At 37.5% G+C, this 14,666-nt stretch overlaps 1 protein-coding gene and 1 long non-coding RNA gene across 8 annotated transcripts; one reads left to right on the top strand and one right to left on the bottom strand.

Moving 5' to 3' along the window:
* Positions 1-167: 167 nt before the first annotated feature.
* On the bottom strand, positions 168-7,407 carry LOC148733984 (serine/threonine-protein kinase Nek11-like). Of its 4 annotated transcripts, XM_088753173.1 has the most exons (11): positions 7,283-7,387; positions 6,572-6,633; positions 6,154-6,238; positions 5,475-5,555; positions 4,590-4,708; positions 4,410-4,439; positions 1,655-1,731; positions 1,107-1,175; positions 845-918; positions 326-411; positions 168-219 (listed from the first exon to the last, which is right to left on the bottom strand). In XM_088753173.1, the coding sequence occupies exons 1-7, from the start codon at positions 7,370-7,372 to the stop codon at positions 1,710-1,712; spliced, it is 489 nt and encodes a 162-aa protein (XP_088609299.1). In that variant the 5' UTR covers positions 7,373-7,387; the 3' UTR covers positions 168-219; positions 326-411; positions 845-918; positions 1,107-1,175; positions 1,655-1,709. The 4 variants fall into 4 exon arrangements, with proteins under 4 accessions (XP_088609299.1, XP_088609298.1, XP_088609295.1 ...); XM_088753172.1 differs by having other exon boundaries at positions 1,107-3,984; XM_088753169.1 differs by lacking the exons at positions 168-219; positions 326-411; positions 845-918; positions 1,107-1,175; positions 1,655-1,731 and having other exon boundaries at positions 4,040-4,439.
* A 41-nt stretch (positions 7,408-7,448) lies between these two features.
* LOC148733983 (uncharacterized) lies at positions 7,449-10,028 on the top strand. 4 transcript variants are annotated; one of them, XR_015998676.1, is made up of 4 exons: positions 7,449-7,638; positions 8,216-8,407; positions 9,487-9,525; positions 9,891-10,028. It is a non-coding gene; the product is annotated as an uncharacterized LOC148733983 (long non-coding RNA). The 4 variants fall into 4 exon arrangements; XR_015998677.1 differs by lacking the exon at positions 9,487-9,525 and having other exon boundaries at positions 9,891-10,026; XR_015998678.1 differs by lacking the exons at positions 9,487-9,525; positions 9,891-10,028 and adding an exon at positions 9,593-9,813.
* The last annotated feature ends 4,638 nt before the right edge of the window (positions 10,029-14,666 follow it).

The raw sequence follows: 14,666 nt of genomic DNA, 5'->3' as shown, positions 1-14,666 counted from the left end.
GTGATTTTTCCCTTTGTATGATTTGTGATGTTTACTGTCTGTATAAAGTAAACACAGAAAACAGAATAAACAATTGAGCTCTGATTCACAGTGAACTAAACCAAAGGAATTAAACCCTTTTTTGAAACCATTTACCTTCTGCTCCACAGCCTTAGGATCCAGCATCTGCCCAAAGTCTGCCTGGAGAACATCCAAACCGACACGAGGGACAATGGTGGTCTGCAAATCATGAATTCAAAATAGTGATCACATTAGAATCAAACTTCATGCATTAAATTTAAATGAAGGAAAAACAGGGACCTTAACAAACAAACTAGTAACTTACAGTTTCTCCAACTGAGGCATGACAAAGAACTCTTCCATTGGTGACAGTTCATGAGCTGATGGCAGCAATTCTCCAGAAGAAGTACTCTGCTCAAAGAGAGGAATCAACACAACTTATGTTGTTAATTATTCCTTACTTTCTGAAGATAAAACTCAAAATTAAAGGGATGATATAACTGGTAACAAGTAACACTCTACTAATCCCATGCTGCTGCATCTTTTCTCTTAACTGGAATTTCATTCTCAACCACAGTTTGTGTACATAATCAACGTTTTAAGATTTTATTTACAAAGCAATAAAATATTATGTTTTAACTCTTTAACCCCTTAGATAGAGTAACTGGTTTCTAATTTAAATAAGATATAGAAGGCATAAGAATAAAGGAAATAATCACCAAATTAAGAAGGTCCTGATTGTCAATACTGTAAATAAAGTACAGAAGAATGCAGAGAATACCAAAATTAATTTTGGGGTGCAAAGGGTTAAATGTCGTTAACCTACAACTATCAGAGTACAAACCTCCAGTGCTATGCTATTAAAGCTCCTTTGCCATCAAGTTGAAGTTTGTTTGTTCTCAGATCTTCATTAAGTTGCTATAATAAATTCATGAACATATTGAGTAGTAAGGTTATTTGATATGTTAGATATACAATCATATAGACTTTGTTGTGGGCTGCTCTAGAGCAAAAGCATTTTGAAATAACTTTAATTCGTATAATTATTCATCATTTTAATCGAACGTAATCTACAGATCTCTTTTAGTGGGAACACCACCACTTACCTCAGATTTTTGAGAATCCACATCTAACATGAGTGTGATACCTGTCCAGATGTTTCCTCTGCAAAACAGCTGGTAAACAGATAAATTTACGGTTCATCATTTTAACCTCATGGTATGACATAAGTCATGCTATGGGTTTAGGGTTTGGAGGCAAATTTCAATTACAAATCACACACTCACTCACTTTGTTATACATTAATTAATGAATTAAACCTGGATTAAACACTTTTTCTTCCCCTCTCCAGTAAGTTTACCTGTTCAAAGTCACGGTGTATGTATATTTGGGGGGTGGTACAAAGGCAAGAGTATGCCGAACTACTTGGACAGATTCAAAATGGCATCCTGTCCCTTGAAGGGTGATGGTTTTTTTTATTCCAAACTTGATCAAAACATACCTTTGTGGAGCCAAAAATGGAAAGGAAATATGCTACAGAATACCCAACTGCAGAGAAATGGGTGTCTGAGTCTTAAAAGTGACAATAACATGAACAATTCGTGCGAGAAGACCTAAACACTTCTACACACTTAATTTACAAGATTTAAATTACCTGAGTGAGTAAACTTTTCTGCATCATTCAGCTTACACTTCACTGTTAGAATAATCTAAAAGTAGGCTGCCATAAGTCTACAACATGAGCATCAAAGACAGAACGAATGATTCAACAATCCGTATGCACTCTGCCACTGGCTGGGCTCTTGTGCGTAGCATCTTGTGTTGTCAGTAAAAAAATATTCTTGACACAAACTCTAGTTACACCTACCTAATTTTATAAAGTTATTCTTAAGGAAAATGTTCCTGAAAATGAAAAAGATTGTAGTACTATGAAATGCAAGTATCTATAGCATAGTATCTAGAGCATTGTATTGCGCCGTTTGGCTGCATAAAATTTGGCTCCTCAGTTTTTTCTATACCAGTAAAAGAGCCAGTGTGGGCAGATTTTTTCTTCAAGTGCCTTGGTCTGATCTTCTCTCACCTGATCTGTCATGTGAACTTAAGCTTAGAACTCTCACTGACACTATTAACCTTGGGCTGAAGACGATCATGCCCGGGCGTTCTACAAAGGTGTATGAAACTGACCGGCCTTGGTTGTCTGTACATCTCAAACATCTAATTGCCCGTCGTCAGAAGGCATTCGCATCCGGGAACCAGTACCTATTTAAGATCTTAAGAAACAAAGTGAATCGAGAGCGCAAGCGCTGTCAGAGGGTCTATTACGAGAACAAGGTTGATGGCCTGCATGCTTCCAGGCCTCGTAATTGGCGGAAAGAAGTGAAACAGCTTTGTGGGTCCACTAAATCTACTGAGCGCGATCTGAAATCCAAGCTCCACAAAGATCTTGTATATAAAGATGCAGTTTTAGCTGAAAAAATTAACCAGGCGTTTGTTAGCGTAATGAAAGACTACTCGCCATTGGCAGTTGGCGCACAGGTGTCAGCAGATGATGATAATCCGATTGTAGTTACCAAGCAATCTGTCACGCGGAAGCTTCGCGAGGTCAGCACTTCTCGGGCGAGTGGCACAGATGACATTCCAAACTGGGTCCTTAAGGAATATGCTGATATCTTGGCAGTGCCCATTGCTGACATCTTGAATGCCTCTTTCTCTGAAGTCAGTATACCTCATGTATGGAAACTGGCCAATGTTCCACCGTTACCCAAAGCGCCAATTGTCTCGGACTTTAACAAAGATCTACGGCCAATCTCACTTACATAAACCATGTCAAAGATCGCCGAGAGCTTTGTTATCGAGAAAGCTCTGAAGCCCGTGGTGCTATCTCATATTGATCCAGGTCAATTTGGTTTCATCGCAGGCTCTTCCACTACGTTCGCGCTTATCTTGATGTTTCATCATTGGCTGCGCGCCACCGACGGCACCAGGGCGTCTGTAAGAACCGCTCTACTGGACTTTCGCAAAGCTTTCGACTTAGTGGACCATAACATCTTGGTTGGTAAACTTCATACTCTCAGAATTAAGCCAACCGCCATCAACTGGATTATTGATTTCTTGAGGGACAGAAAGCAAAGAGTTAAGCTCAACGGAGTTTACTCTGATTGGCTTAGTGTTCCTGCGGGTGTTCCCCAGGGGACTCGTCTTGGCCCTTGGTTATTCTTGGTGCTGATAAACAATCTTAAGTTACCTGATGGGTCGTTTGCTATGTGGAAATTCGCCGACGACACTACTGTTCCGGAAATAGTACTACCATCCAAAAAAAACGCACTTCAGTAAGCTGTTGACTTTATTAGCACCTGGTCTCAGGAGAACCGCCTGCAGCTGAATCCATCTAAATGTAAGGAACTGCAGTCATGCTTTAAGAGATCTCCTCCAATTCATTCTCCAGTTGAACTTGATGGCTTTGCTTTCGAGTCTGTTAACTCGGCTAAAGTGCTCGGTGTTACCATAAGAGATGATTTCAAATGGAACGATCACATCTTTAATGTAACCTCAAAGGCTGCCAAAAGATTGTACCTCCTGAGTCAACTCAAACATGCTGGTATCTGTGCGAGTGATCTTGTTTTATTTTACTGTAGTACCATAAGATCGGTTTTAGAATACGCATGTCAAGTATTTCACTTCAGCCTTCCGTTCTATTTATCTGAAGACCTGGAACGTATTCAGAAGTGCGCCTTGCACATTATCTTTCCTTATGCAAGCTACAACAGCGCGCTCAAAGAGGCAGGCATCTCCTCTCTTTACGACAGGAGAGCATCTCTATCGTTTGATCTTTTTAATGACATTGTTCTTGACATTAATCACAAGTTCGCAGGTCTGCTCCCACCTAAAGCTGAGCACCACAGGCAGCTGCGCAACAATAGGAAGTTTAACGTGCCAGTGTGCAAGACTGATCATCTGAAAAAATCTTTTATTGTTAGCCATAGCCTAAGGATGTAAATATATATGTTTAAGTATGTATATTTTTTAACACAAGATCATCCAAAGTTAAGCTTTTTTATTAGATTTGTATATTTTTATTATTAAGATTCTTAAACTATTTTAACTATGAATTTTGTTTCTTGTATTGTACATTATACACGTAATTCAGTCTTCGGACTGCGAGGTGTTTCTTTTTAATAAACGATCCATCCTATAGAATCTGTCACTTCTTTGTGAGCAGTATGACATTACAATATACTAAACAAAAAAAAAGTATTTTAAAAAATTATAGATCATAGACTGCTCAATACAATGCAATATAGTTTGGGTTTTAGAGATGACATGGTTAAAATAAAAAGAGGCAATACATAACATGCATAGTAAAATAATGAAAGTGCATATCAAACACACAAAGGTGCGATATGTTGTACCTTGTCTTTAAATCTCTGTGTAGAATTCGCCTGCATGAAGCAAAATGTCAATTAGATTCATAGTACAGAAATGTGAACTGTTATCAGAAAAATAAAGCATCAAAGAGTGTAGTATGTTTTCAAAAATTTCTCCAGCAGTTTGAAGTTAAATGGGGAGGGATTAACTTCATACCAACTTACTTTTCATGCATAAACTTGACAGCTAGAACCAGTTGAATAAACCATGCCAAAATTAATGACTCGTCAAATGTCTTCCCAGCTTTCTCCCAAGCCTTAATTTTATCATCAAGATCACCTCCCTAGGTAGAAAAAAATGCACAGTTTAGATTGTGTATATAATCCCCAAGTATGCATGGTGAACATGCAGTAGTTTCAAAAGAGAAGGCTGGAGGAACTTATTAGCTAGTAAGTAGAAAATTTCAAGGAATTATCAGTTTCCACATGAAGACATTTTACATAGACACATGAATTTCTGTGAAACAATTCATGTACCATAACAAAACAAAACAAAAACAAAAAAATCTGCTGGCAAACCTCTTGCAAAGACCAAGAGGTTTACCTTAGTTTATAGATCATGCCCGCAGATGCATTTTTCCTTAACTAAGGTAAAGAGATGTAAACCCAAAGTTTGGTTTCATTACTCAAACTGGAATTTTGGGTTATAATTACAATAGTAAAAATGAATTGACAGAAAATGATTTACATACAATTTGATGAGACATGGGACAATTTTTAGGGGATGAGATAACATTCAAAATTCATGCAACAATTTTAAAAGCACAAATTATCAGAACACCTTTCCATTTTATCTATCTGAATACTTTCTATATTTATCTAGTAGTTTGCTGCTACATGTACATGACAAATGTCAGTTGCTGTGTGCTTTTCAATGTGTAAATATTGAGTTATGAATTAAATTGAGGCGGTGAGAGAACAAAAGAACAAAGAAGATGATCTAGCAGTCACCATATCATGATATGCTAAGTAACATCACATGTGTATCACCAAATTAAAAACAGACTTTAAATCAAGACAGATATATTTGACATAAACATTCAAACTCACCTCACAATATTCTGTAACAATGCAGAAGAACTCTCCATCCATGAAACTATCCAAGAACTTGTCAATGTTAGGATGATTTAGCTAAAAAAAGGTGAAAAATTCAATCTGGCACTTGTTGTTACAAAGACAGTGGGAATTGAGAGCACTCTCCCAAACAGCTATGCTACAATACTTGTAGGGAATATCACAAGTTACATCAAATTTTTTTTTTACTATTTCTATGTCCACAATTCATCTAGCCTGCTTGCAGGCCGTAGTTGGTGTGTGCATGCAAGATTCAAGGGGGCAAATATATTTGGTTGCCATAATGGATGGGTGGAATTGATCTGGGAGGAGTGACAAACCAAAAGGGAGGAAAGAGGAGAAGAAAAACCAGAAACCCCCCCCACCTTGCCTCTCACTTTATCACTTGTCCGAGATCTTCCACCCGTCCAATATAGTGACCAAATGTATTCACCATGTTGAATCTCCCACATACCAACTTTCCCCTATGAGCAGTGTACAATTCATCATTTCTAGGCAACCTCAGAAAGTCTCAGTTATTTCAGTTAAAGTAAAAAAATACTGGATGTTCATTTGACAAATTTAAGTTTTTTAAGTTCAGGGTATATGTTGCTTGTTGTACATTATGCTCTCTTGCATATCTGTCGATTAATACGAGCTAAATTTGTAAACCTACATTGGATAACAATCTAGCTTCTCTCATGGCATCTACTGTTTCATCTGGCTGTAGCTCCCCCACAAATATCTCCTTCAAAACCTTCCTAAATGAATTAAGAAGATAAATTGTGTGTCAGTGATAAAAACTTTTTTACAGATCTGCTGCTGAAGAAGTTTGTTGAATAATTAATTTCTGATTCCTGTTTCAAGGTTGTTTTAGTGAACTCTACAGTTACATTACATAAATTCAGGTTTTTTTTTTCCATGGCATGGACAAATAAGCTTAATTGCTACTTGATTGTCCATTTGTTGAGTGATCTTGTTCCATACTAATAGCAGAGTTGAATCAGGGAGAATTTTCTTACAACAGCCCTTTGTTCCATTAAAGCAAGAAGAGAAGATTCATATGGTAATTTTTTAGTTAGAAACGATCTTACCCTGACAGACACGTCCTCGTTCTATCCACTACCAAGGTTAATCTGATACCTGTGGCTTTCCTCTAGACTCCAGTGTGTAGGCACAAATACAATCAAAATGCACCTCACTTTGTTCTCATAAAAGTTTGATGTGCATAAAAGCTTAAGCTTTTATCGTTTTCGACTTGCAAGTAGTAAGTAGCGATATGATTTTAGCTGGGTATATCCTATTTATTCTCTAATTCATTAGTTATCTTACTTAATTATTTAGACACGACCCCACAAGCGAAGTGTCGTTTTTAATACTTATCGTGTATAAATAAAGATTATTGATTGATGGATTGAGCGCAAGAGGTCACCTTCTCAAATATTTGTTGCAGCGAGTTCTTCATAAATCAATAAAGTGTTCACTTGCGTTATACATGTACACACACAGTTTTAGTTTCAATAGGAACTGAACATTTTGCTCTTTCCCACTGTTACGCATAAACAGGGGAACAATGGTATCGACATTCTACAAAGAAGAACCACCAAAATCATACAGTGATATTGGTCAATAAAGGTGCTGTAAACAAAAAAATTAATGATATCACACAAATGATAACCCTACGGCAGCCGGTGAAAGTTTTACCGCCCAGATAAGTCCGCCTGTTGCATACTTTTCGGACAGTTTTTTTTTTTTTTTTTACATCTACTACGCTATGGAAGTGAATGTATGTTACTCTTTCTCACCGGATGTGTGGAAGAGTTGACTGACAAACGAAGATAATTTTGATTCCAAACAGCCAGTTTTGGGTTAGTAGTCCATGTATGGGAATACATTGGAATACATTGGAATACATTGGAATACATTGAAAATATATACCGAGCTCAGGACATTTTACGGGGTCATACATGGACTCCTAACCGGTGAAAAAGAAGGCGCCATTTTTGATTTGATTAGTGGTGTTTCACCAATACTAGCGGGAACTCACGACTAAAGTTTCCGTGAGGACCTTCTTCAAGAGCCATTACGATGAAAAACCTGTGATGGAACGGACCTCTTGGATACATGGAGGGGGAAAGAATTCTGAAGGCGCTTCTGAATGGTGAAACAAACGATTTGTTTGAAGACACCAAGGTCCGTCTTCGCAAATATAGTTTTGCAATTATGTTTCCTTAAAGCAAGCTTATGATAGCTTTTAAAGTTTTGTGCAGTTTTATGATTATCATCAAGCTACAGGGAAACGATGTTGACTTTCCATCGATTGAATTTTAGTAAATGTGGAATACCATTCTTCTGAAAAATAATTGCGCACGATCGATGGAAAGGGTATTCGTTTGCCTTCATCGACGGGAGAATGTTTTACCCATGTAATACACTTGTTTTGCATACTGAACTTTACACATTTCCAAAGATACTGACAATAAGTAGAATTAATTCAACAATTAAGAGCTTCTTTCATCGGTGATCATTTCCGTTGGTGATCAATTCCGTTATTCTCATGTTCTCAAATTATGTGTGTTTTGGGGGTGACATTGTAAGGAGAAATGAGATGCTAGTCACCCCCAAGTCAAAGGGTTAAAAAAGGCGAAATCTGTTTAATATTTTTGTGAGTACATGAAACAACATTTTGAAAGATGGCATGATTATGTTTATGAAGCAATTCTCTAATTTTCTTTTAGACTATCTTTCTCCGCTACGATCACCCTTGAATGCCAAAAATGGCAGCAAGTTGGGTTGCAAAGTTGCAGAAGAATCTGTGTCAAAATACACATTGTTTTCAACCAAGTTTCTGAGATGGGCTATTGAGACTTTGAAAAAAGTCAAAGCAAAAGGGAAGCACCTTGATGAAATCACAAACTCCTCAAATTTAGGTAAGTGAGAGCTGCAAAATAAGTGTACAGAGTTTTCAAAAAGGATTGGCTATTAGCCAGTATATGGTTAGTTGCATGCATTCTGGGATCTTGGGGCATGCTGCCCACAAAGTATTGTTTCTGGGAGAGGGGATGGCACAGGGGTGAGAGGACTCACCCCCCCCTTCCATGTTGTGATGCAGGTTCAATTCCTGGACTTGGCATGAGATGTGGGTTGACTCAGTTTTTGGTTCTTGTCCTCACTCCAGGAGTATTTTCTCCAGGTCTTCCTGTTTTCCTCTCTGTAAAAATCTGCAAAAAATTTTTTTTCTTTCTTTTCTTCTATTTACCTCCCTGTCATGGGGAGCATCGCATATGGTCTTAGGCAATAAATACCCAGTTACCCCCAATTGAGTTGGTTTGTACTTAATCTATTTAAAATGTATGGGCTCTAAAATTCTATCTCATGCATTTGTTTGGAAGTATATGCAAAGTGATATGATAGTTGGTTGGCTAGGTAAACATGAGCTAGGTAGAGATTGAATGGGTGCTCAACCAGCATGAAAATGTAATTTAACCTTAAATATTTTTGTGGATGTTTATGCGAAAATGGCCTTCAAGGAAGTTGTTTGTTCAGGAAATTTGTTGTTTTTTCACAACTCAAAATCAAGGTAGTTTTTTTCATGTTCTAAAATGGTGGCCAGTACTTAAGGAGAACCCTGAATGTTTATGACTTTTTTTGTCCCTTCCTCTCCATCTGAATATAAAAAAGAGACTTGAAGAAACCTCAGAATTTTTTTTATTTCTTATCTTTGATAATCAATCTCAAAATGACTTTTGTCTCCTACACGAAATATAGTTTCTAGTTGTGTGATAGTGGGAAACAATACACCTGTATACCTTCTTAGAACACCCCAGATCATTTTGGTGAACCGACAATACTGACTTTAGTAGTAGTAAAATACTAATGAACAACTTCCTTAAAATGGTTGAAAAATGTTAATTTTGTTTGTAAGAGTTCATACTTATCCTTCATTAGAAGTAATGTGAAAATTAAAATGATTACTGACTAATATACAATTCTATGGATTTTTGTTTAGTGAGTATGTTGCTCAGCGACACATTATCTATTCAGAATGGTAAATATCTCAAGTTTATTCCTTCACTGACCAACTTGGCAAGACAATTTATTTGATTATTGTTCAGCTCATATCTAAGGGTCAGATTGACCAGGCTTTTTGTCATGCTAATGACTTGCTCAAGTTCATTCAAGTGGTCAAGTCCTGGAAAAACTATGATGGTGGAAAAATGGAGAAGGGGCTCTCTTCACTCTCTCTTCGAATAAATGGATGGTCTCCATTGTCAAATAGAACTCCTTATCTTGTGGAAGGAAAGTATTCTACTGTTTGTTACTAGTCAGTTTGTGAGAGGTGATGGGTGAAGTACAACTGTATGTTGTCATTCAAAGTGCAGTTTTTGATTCACAGTTTTGTTTTCTTCACAGAATTCACATTCTGAGAGAATGTGTTACAGTTGCACAGCAAGCAAGCAAGGTTATTCACGATGCTCTTGAAGACCCTGATATTCCTTTATCTCTTAATGAGCTGTGATGGCTGGGTAGTACTGTTTACAATGTAGGCTGTGTGTCCTATCAAAGCGACTGTTTTACTGACGGAGTGCCATTGCTGGCTCTTGCCTGTGATGAGTTAAAAATCTGTAGCTTTGGAGCTGAAACAGAAGAGAAAATCATTGTCCAAGCTGAAGAGGTAAAGTCTGTTCAATTGATGAAGGTACTATAATTTAAAGTTTATTGAAATAATTAATAGTTCAGTTGAACTATGGTTTGACCCTATACATGAGAGTTTTCCTCGCTGAAAATGTTACATTCAAGTATTGTTTCAAGACTGTCTTATGGGAAGCAGGTGTTCTAAGCTAGAACAAGGTCCTTTCATACAGTCAACAACTGCCAGAATTCGACAAATTTCTTAATTACTGGTAGCTAAACACATGTAGAAGTAAAGAACAACCCAGCACAGGAGTATAAAGGGGTTTTGGAAGACTTTAAGGGAAACTTTGACAAAAAGTTTTGTGCTGAACTTTTCAACTTACTAGCCAAGTGGCCAGTGACATCTTAGATGTTACGGCAATTTTAGTTTGTTTACTAGCCAAACTGGCTGTTGGAAATCAGAAACCACTAGCCAAAACTGAATTTCCACTAGTCTGTGGCTAGTTGGCTACCATTAGTGTGGAGCGCTAGAGGGGAGTAACCTTTTCATGAACTGGTATTCTTTCTAGGGGGAATCACCAACACTCCTAACCAGTTCATGATTCTGAAACTGAAATAAGCTGTGACAAGATAGGCCTTCTAGCTCATGAGGTCAATTTGCTATGGCTACAAACATGAAACAGGTTTGCGATGAACCAAATAGGAACAAGGGTGGGTAAGAGGGGAAAACTTATTACTCTTTCACTCCCAAGATTTCATTCATAATTCTCCTTAGTGTCTGCTTCACAATTTCTATGATCTAAGTTTGGAGAATTTGGTATTAGCTTAACTTATAATCCCTTTATCAATTGGTATTTGTCTTTATTCTCATTACTTGTCTGTTTGATATAGTGTTGATACAGTAAGGAGAAATTCTGTCTTGGTCACTCATGGGAGTTAAAGGGTGAATGTAGAATAAGTTGCTGATCACAAATCTAATTTTGGCTAACAATGACATGGTGAGTTTTGAAAATGTTTATTTGGCAATGTTTGAAAAATACTTTTCAGGTGAAGCTACTCACAAAGTATGCCTTGCTAGTTGACTGTCAAAGAAGAGCCGGAAGAATCAGGGATGCACTAAAGACTGCTTCAATTGTGGTCCTGGTAGCACTGAAAACAGCCTCTGATGCCCACACCCTAAAACAGCAAGTCAGACAATGGGTCTCAGTGAAACATGAGCTGGTGAAGGATCTACAGGAGGGAGAAAAACAGTCTGAGAGATGCAGGTTTGTAATAGAGTTCAAAATAAATATTAGTATTTTGATGTCGATTAACTTAAAGCTTATGAGTTTTAAGCAGATGTCAGATCATAATGTGTAAAAAAAAGGTTACAAGAACTCCAGAAAATTGGTTTTAATTTGTTTAAACTTGATCAAATAAAATTAATTTAAAGAGGGAAGAAAAAAATGGGGAGAATTCTAATATTTTTAAGGTTGACTCTGGAGAGATAAGGCATAGTGATAAAAAAAGACAAAATGATATAATCATTATGGTGTTGAAGAATTACATAATTAAAGTAAGATTGAGTAAATTGGAAACTGTTTGAAGAAATTTCTTGGTTCTTTTTTCTTCTCAGAACCCTATGCAGTGCATTTGCAGAGCAAGAAGATGCAAAAGATGTAGAAGGAAGCCAGCTCTGTTTTGTTTTGCAGGAAGAGCTTGCTTGTTACAAGACCAAAAGGTAACAAAATACTTTCTTTTACATTCTGACTTCTTCTTATGGTTTCCCCTTTCATAAGTGAAGTACAACTGTACCTGCCAAAATGTTTCATTGAATTATTCCAAACTTTTTCAGCTATGACACAGCAGTAGGGCAAATTGCTGTAGTTCATATATTTTGAACTGCGGTATGAGATACGTATGATGCACGATCCTCGCAGTAGATAGCGCTATTTAAGCAATAGCGCTACAGTGTATTTAAGCAATAGCGCTATCTACTGCGAGGATTGTGCATCATGCGTATCTAATACCGCAGTTCAAAATATATGAACTTCATACATTTCATTGTATACTTACAATTGTTCACCGCCTTTGAGCCACCTCACTTGAAATTTCAGCCAGTAGCCTAACTTCTTAGCTACCAGCCTGAAAGGCCTAGTGCTGTTGGACAGGATGTTAGTCAATGGCAGGCAGGGCTCCAATTTAATTTTTGGATCACTAACCCTTCGGGTTAGTAGACATCTTTTTTACTAACCAAATAATAAAGTTTGGTATCCAAGCTCACAAGTTACGATATCTCAAATATTGAACATTTTGATAATAACAACTAGGACAAATTAAAGAGTAGCTGAAATTGCATAGTGACCTCAAAAACGTAGACAATTATCCACCTATTTTATTTCCCTCTTGTTTACCATGATTAGTCAAGAACAGTACATCTACAGCATTCTCTAAAAAGAGTTAAAGTTGACTTAACAACTTGAGTATTCTAAGTATTCCTCTGAGAGTCGGGCCTACGTGCTCTTTGCCCTGAGGTCTACTGATGTTTAAATATGTTAGAAAATGTTACTCACCATGTCGGGTTAGTTGGACAAATTTTTAGTAACCAAACGTTGAAAATTACTAACCATTGGTTAATGGGTTACCATTAATTTCGAGCCCTTGCTTGTAAATCCACAGCATTTAAGTTGCTATTACCAATCCATACTCATGGTTGGAAAGGGTCAGTATGAAACTAGAGTGGGTTGCCTGAGAACAAAACACAGTGGCCTTGGTTAGGACTCCAAAACAGTCCTCTTAAATTGGAGTTCAGCATGGTAACCATGGATTGACCAAGTCTCCTATTAATTGTGAAGAATTTTTATCATCTTCTTATTGAAAGGACAAAGTTGGTCATTCAAACTGTCAGTTACTTTTATTAAAATGAATCTTTACTCAGCAGACACCTTGATGGGCAGGGACAAAAAAAATTGATCCCTTTCAAGTACATCAAATCTGCATCAAAAGAAACCTAGACCTGCGATGAGCAGACACTGCAGGGCTCGACACTAATAGTAGCTGAGTTTCTTTAGATCTGCACCGCAGTACTGTCAAGAAGCTGGGGAGACTCTAGAGCAGTTATTGGACTCAACAGATAGTCAGGATGAGGAGAAAAACATGCATTCACGTTTGCTGGATAGACTTGGTGCTGCATATTTATGGCAGGCTTTGCTTGAGCACAAAGATGCAGTAAATGAGAGAGCAACTTCAGCAAGGCCAGAGCTTTCTGACAGTTATGAAGGAGAAGAGGAAAGTACTGGAAACTTTTTTGATTAAGATCTGATCTGACAATTTGATGACCCACCCAGGTCTCAAATTTGGATTTCTTGAGGTCGTGCTGGCTGCAGGCTATCTGTTAGGCCACTGAGTGTGCCTCCAACAAAGAGACGCACTGGGGCAAGAAGTTGATTTCAGTTAATTTGAAGTCTAGAGTGAACATTACTTATACAGATTTTATATTGTTCCTTGTTCAACACATTTTCAGGAACAAATTGTTGTCTTTGATGAAATGTCATGTGCCTGTTTTACATTTAGACATGAATTTTGTAGTCAGTTTTTCTACAACAACAACATACTGTACCTGTACGTGTACATGGAGGACCGTGCAGAAGGGAAAGGGGCCCTGACATTGCACCTCCGGTGCATCCCCAAAAGCACCTCATTCCCTCAAAATATCAGACTGTCAAATGAAATGTTGGTGTAACTTTTCAGATAGAAGATATCTGCCTGGAGCAACCATTTATGGAATCACTTTGTGCAGCTTTGGAAATGTGGACGTCACTAAGGACCAAATCACTGCAACAAGACACCAGTGGAAAGGTAAATGTTTCCTGGAAAAAGCATTTTAGGGCTATGTAATATATTTTTTTACTTTAATTTCCAAAACATTAATATTTTTTCACTGGCAGTGAGAATTCTTTATTTGAAAACAAGTGAAACTGTAAAATTCCAAGAACAGTTTTCTTTCATGGGGAATTTGTTGTGAGAACTAAATAGGTATCAGCTTTTGATACTTTCAGACGTTTTACGATAGGTACTTAAACAATTTGAAAGATGTGCCATTAAAGATTTATGGATTACTAAAATTTAAATGCTGTGCTAAGTCTGCACTCAAACAGAGTGCCCACCCAGCCCGAGGTTATCCTGGTTTCCATTGAATTCACCCTTTAAATCCCAAGACCTAATCACTAATTCTCCCCTCTAGCTGCTACACATTTCCTTGTAAATAAGTTATAAGAATTTGGTGTTAGATCAAGAGAACAACTTCTACATGATAAGCTCAAGTATTCTCATTACCTGTTGAATCATGTATGGGCTTTAAAGGGAGAAGATACATGTTTAAATCATTTCTGGGAGTTAAAGGGCTAAGCAACTAGGCGTATTACTACTCCCCCAAGATGGGATGCTAGTCCATTGCAAGGTTATCCCCTTCCCCCAGCATTTTATCACTTGGCAGGCTTTTTATCTGTACTCCTGGTTACAGAGAGGTACGTGATAGAAAAGAAAGCTGTGTTTTGCCCAAGTGGACACAGCAAA

Source organism: Stylophora pistillata, chromosome 3 (assembly GCF_964205215.1).
Source record: "Stylophora pistillata chromosome 3, jaStyPist1.2, whole genome shotgun sequence".
NCBI classification, from domain to species: Eukaryota; Metazoa; Cnidaria; class Anthozoa; order Scleractinia; family Pocilloporidae; genus Stylophora; species Stylophora pistillata.
Note: the sequence above shows the minus strand (reverse complement) of the source record. Positions and strands in the feature narration are given on the sequence as shown.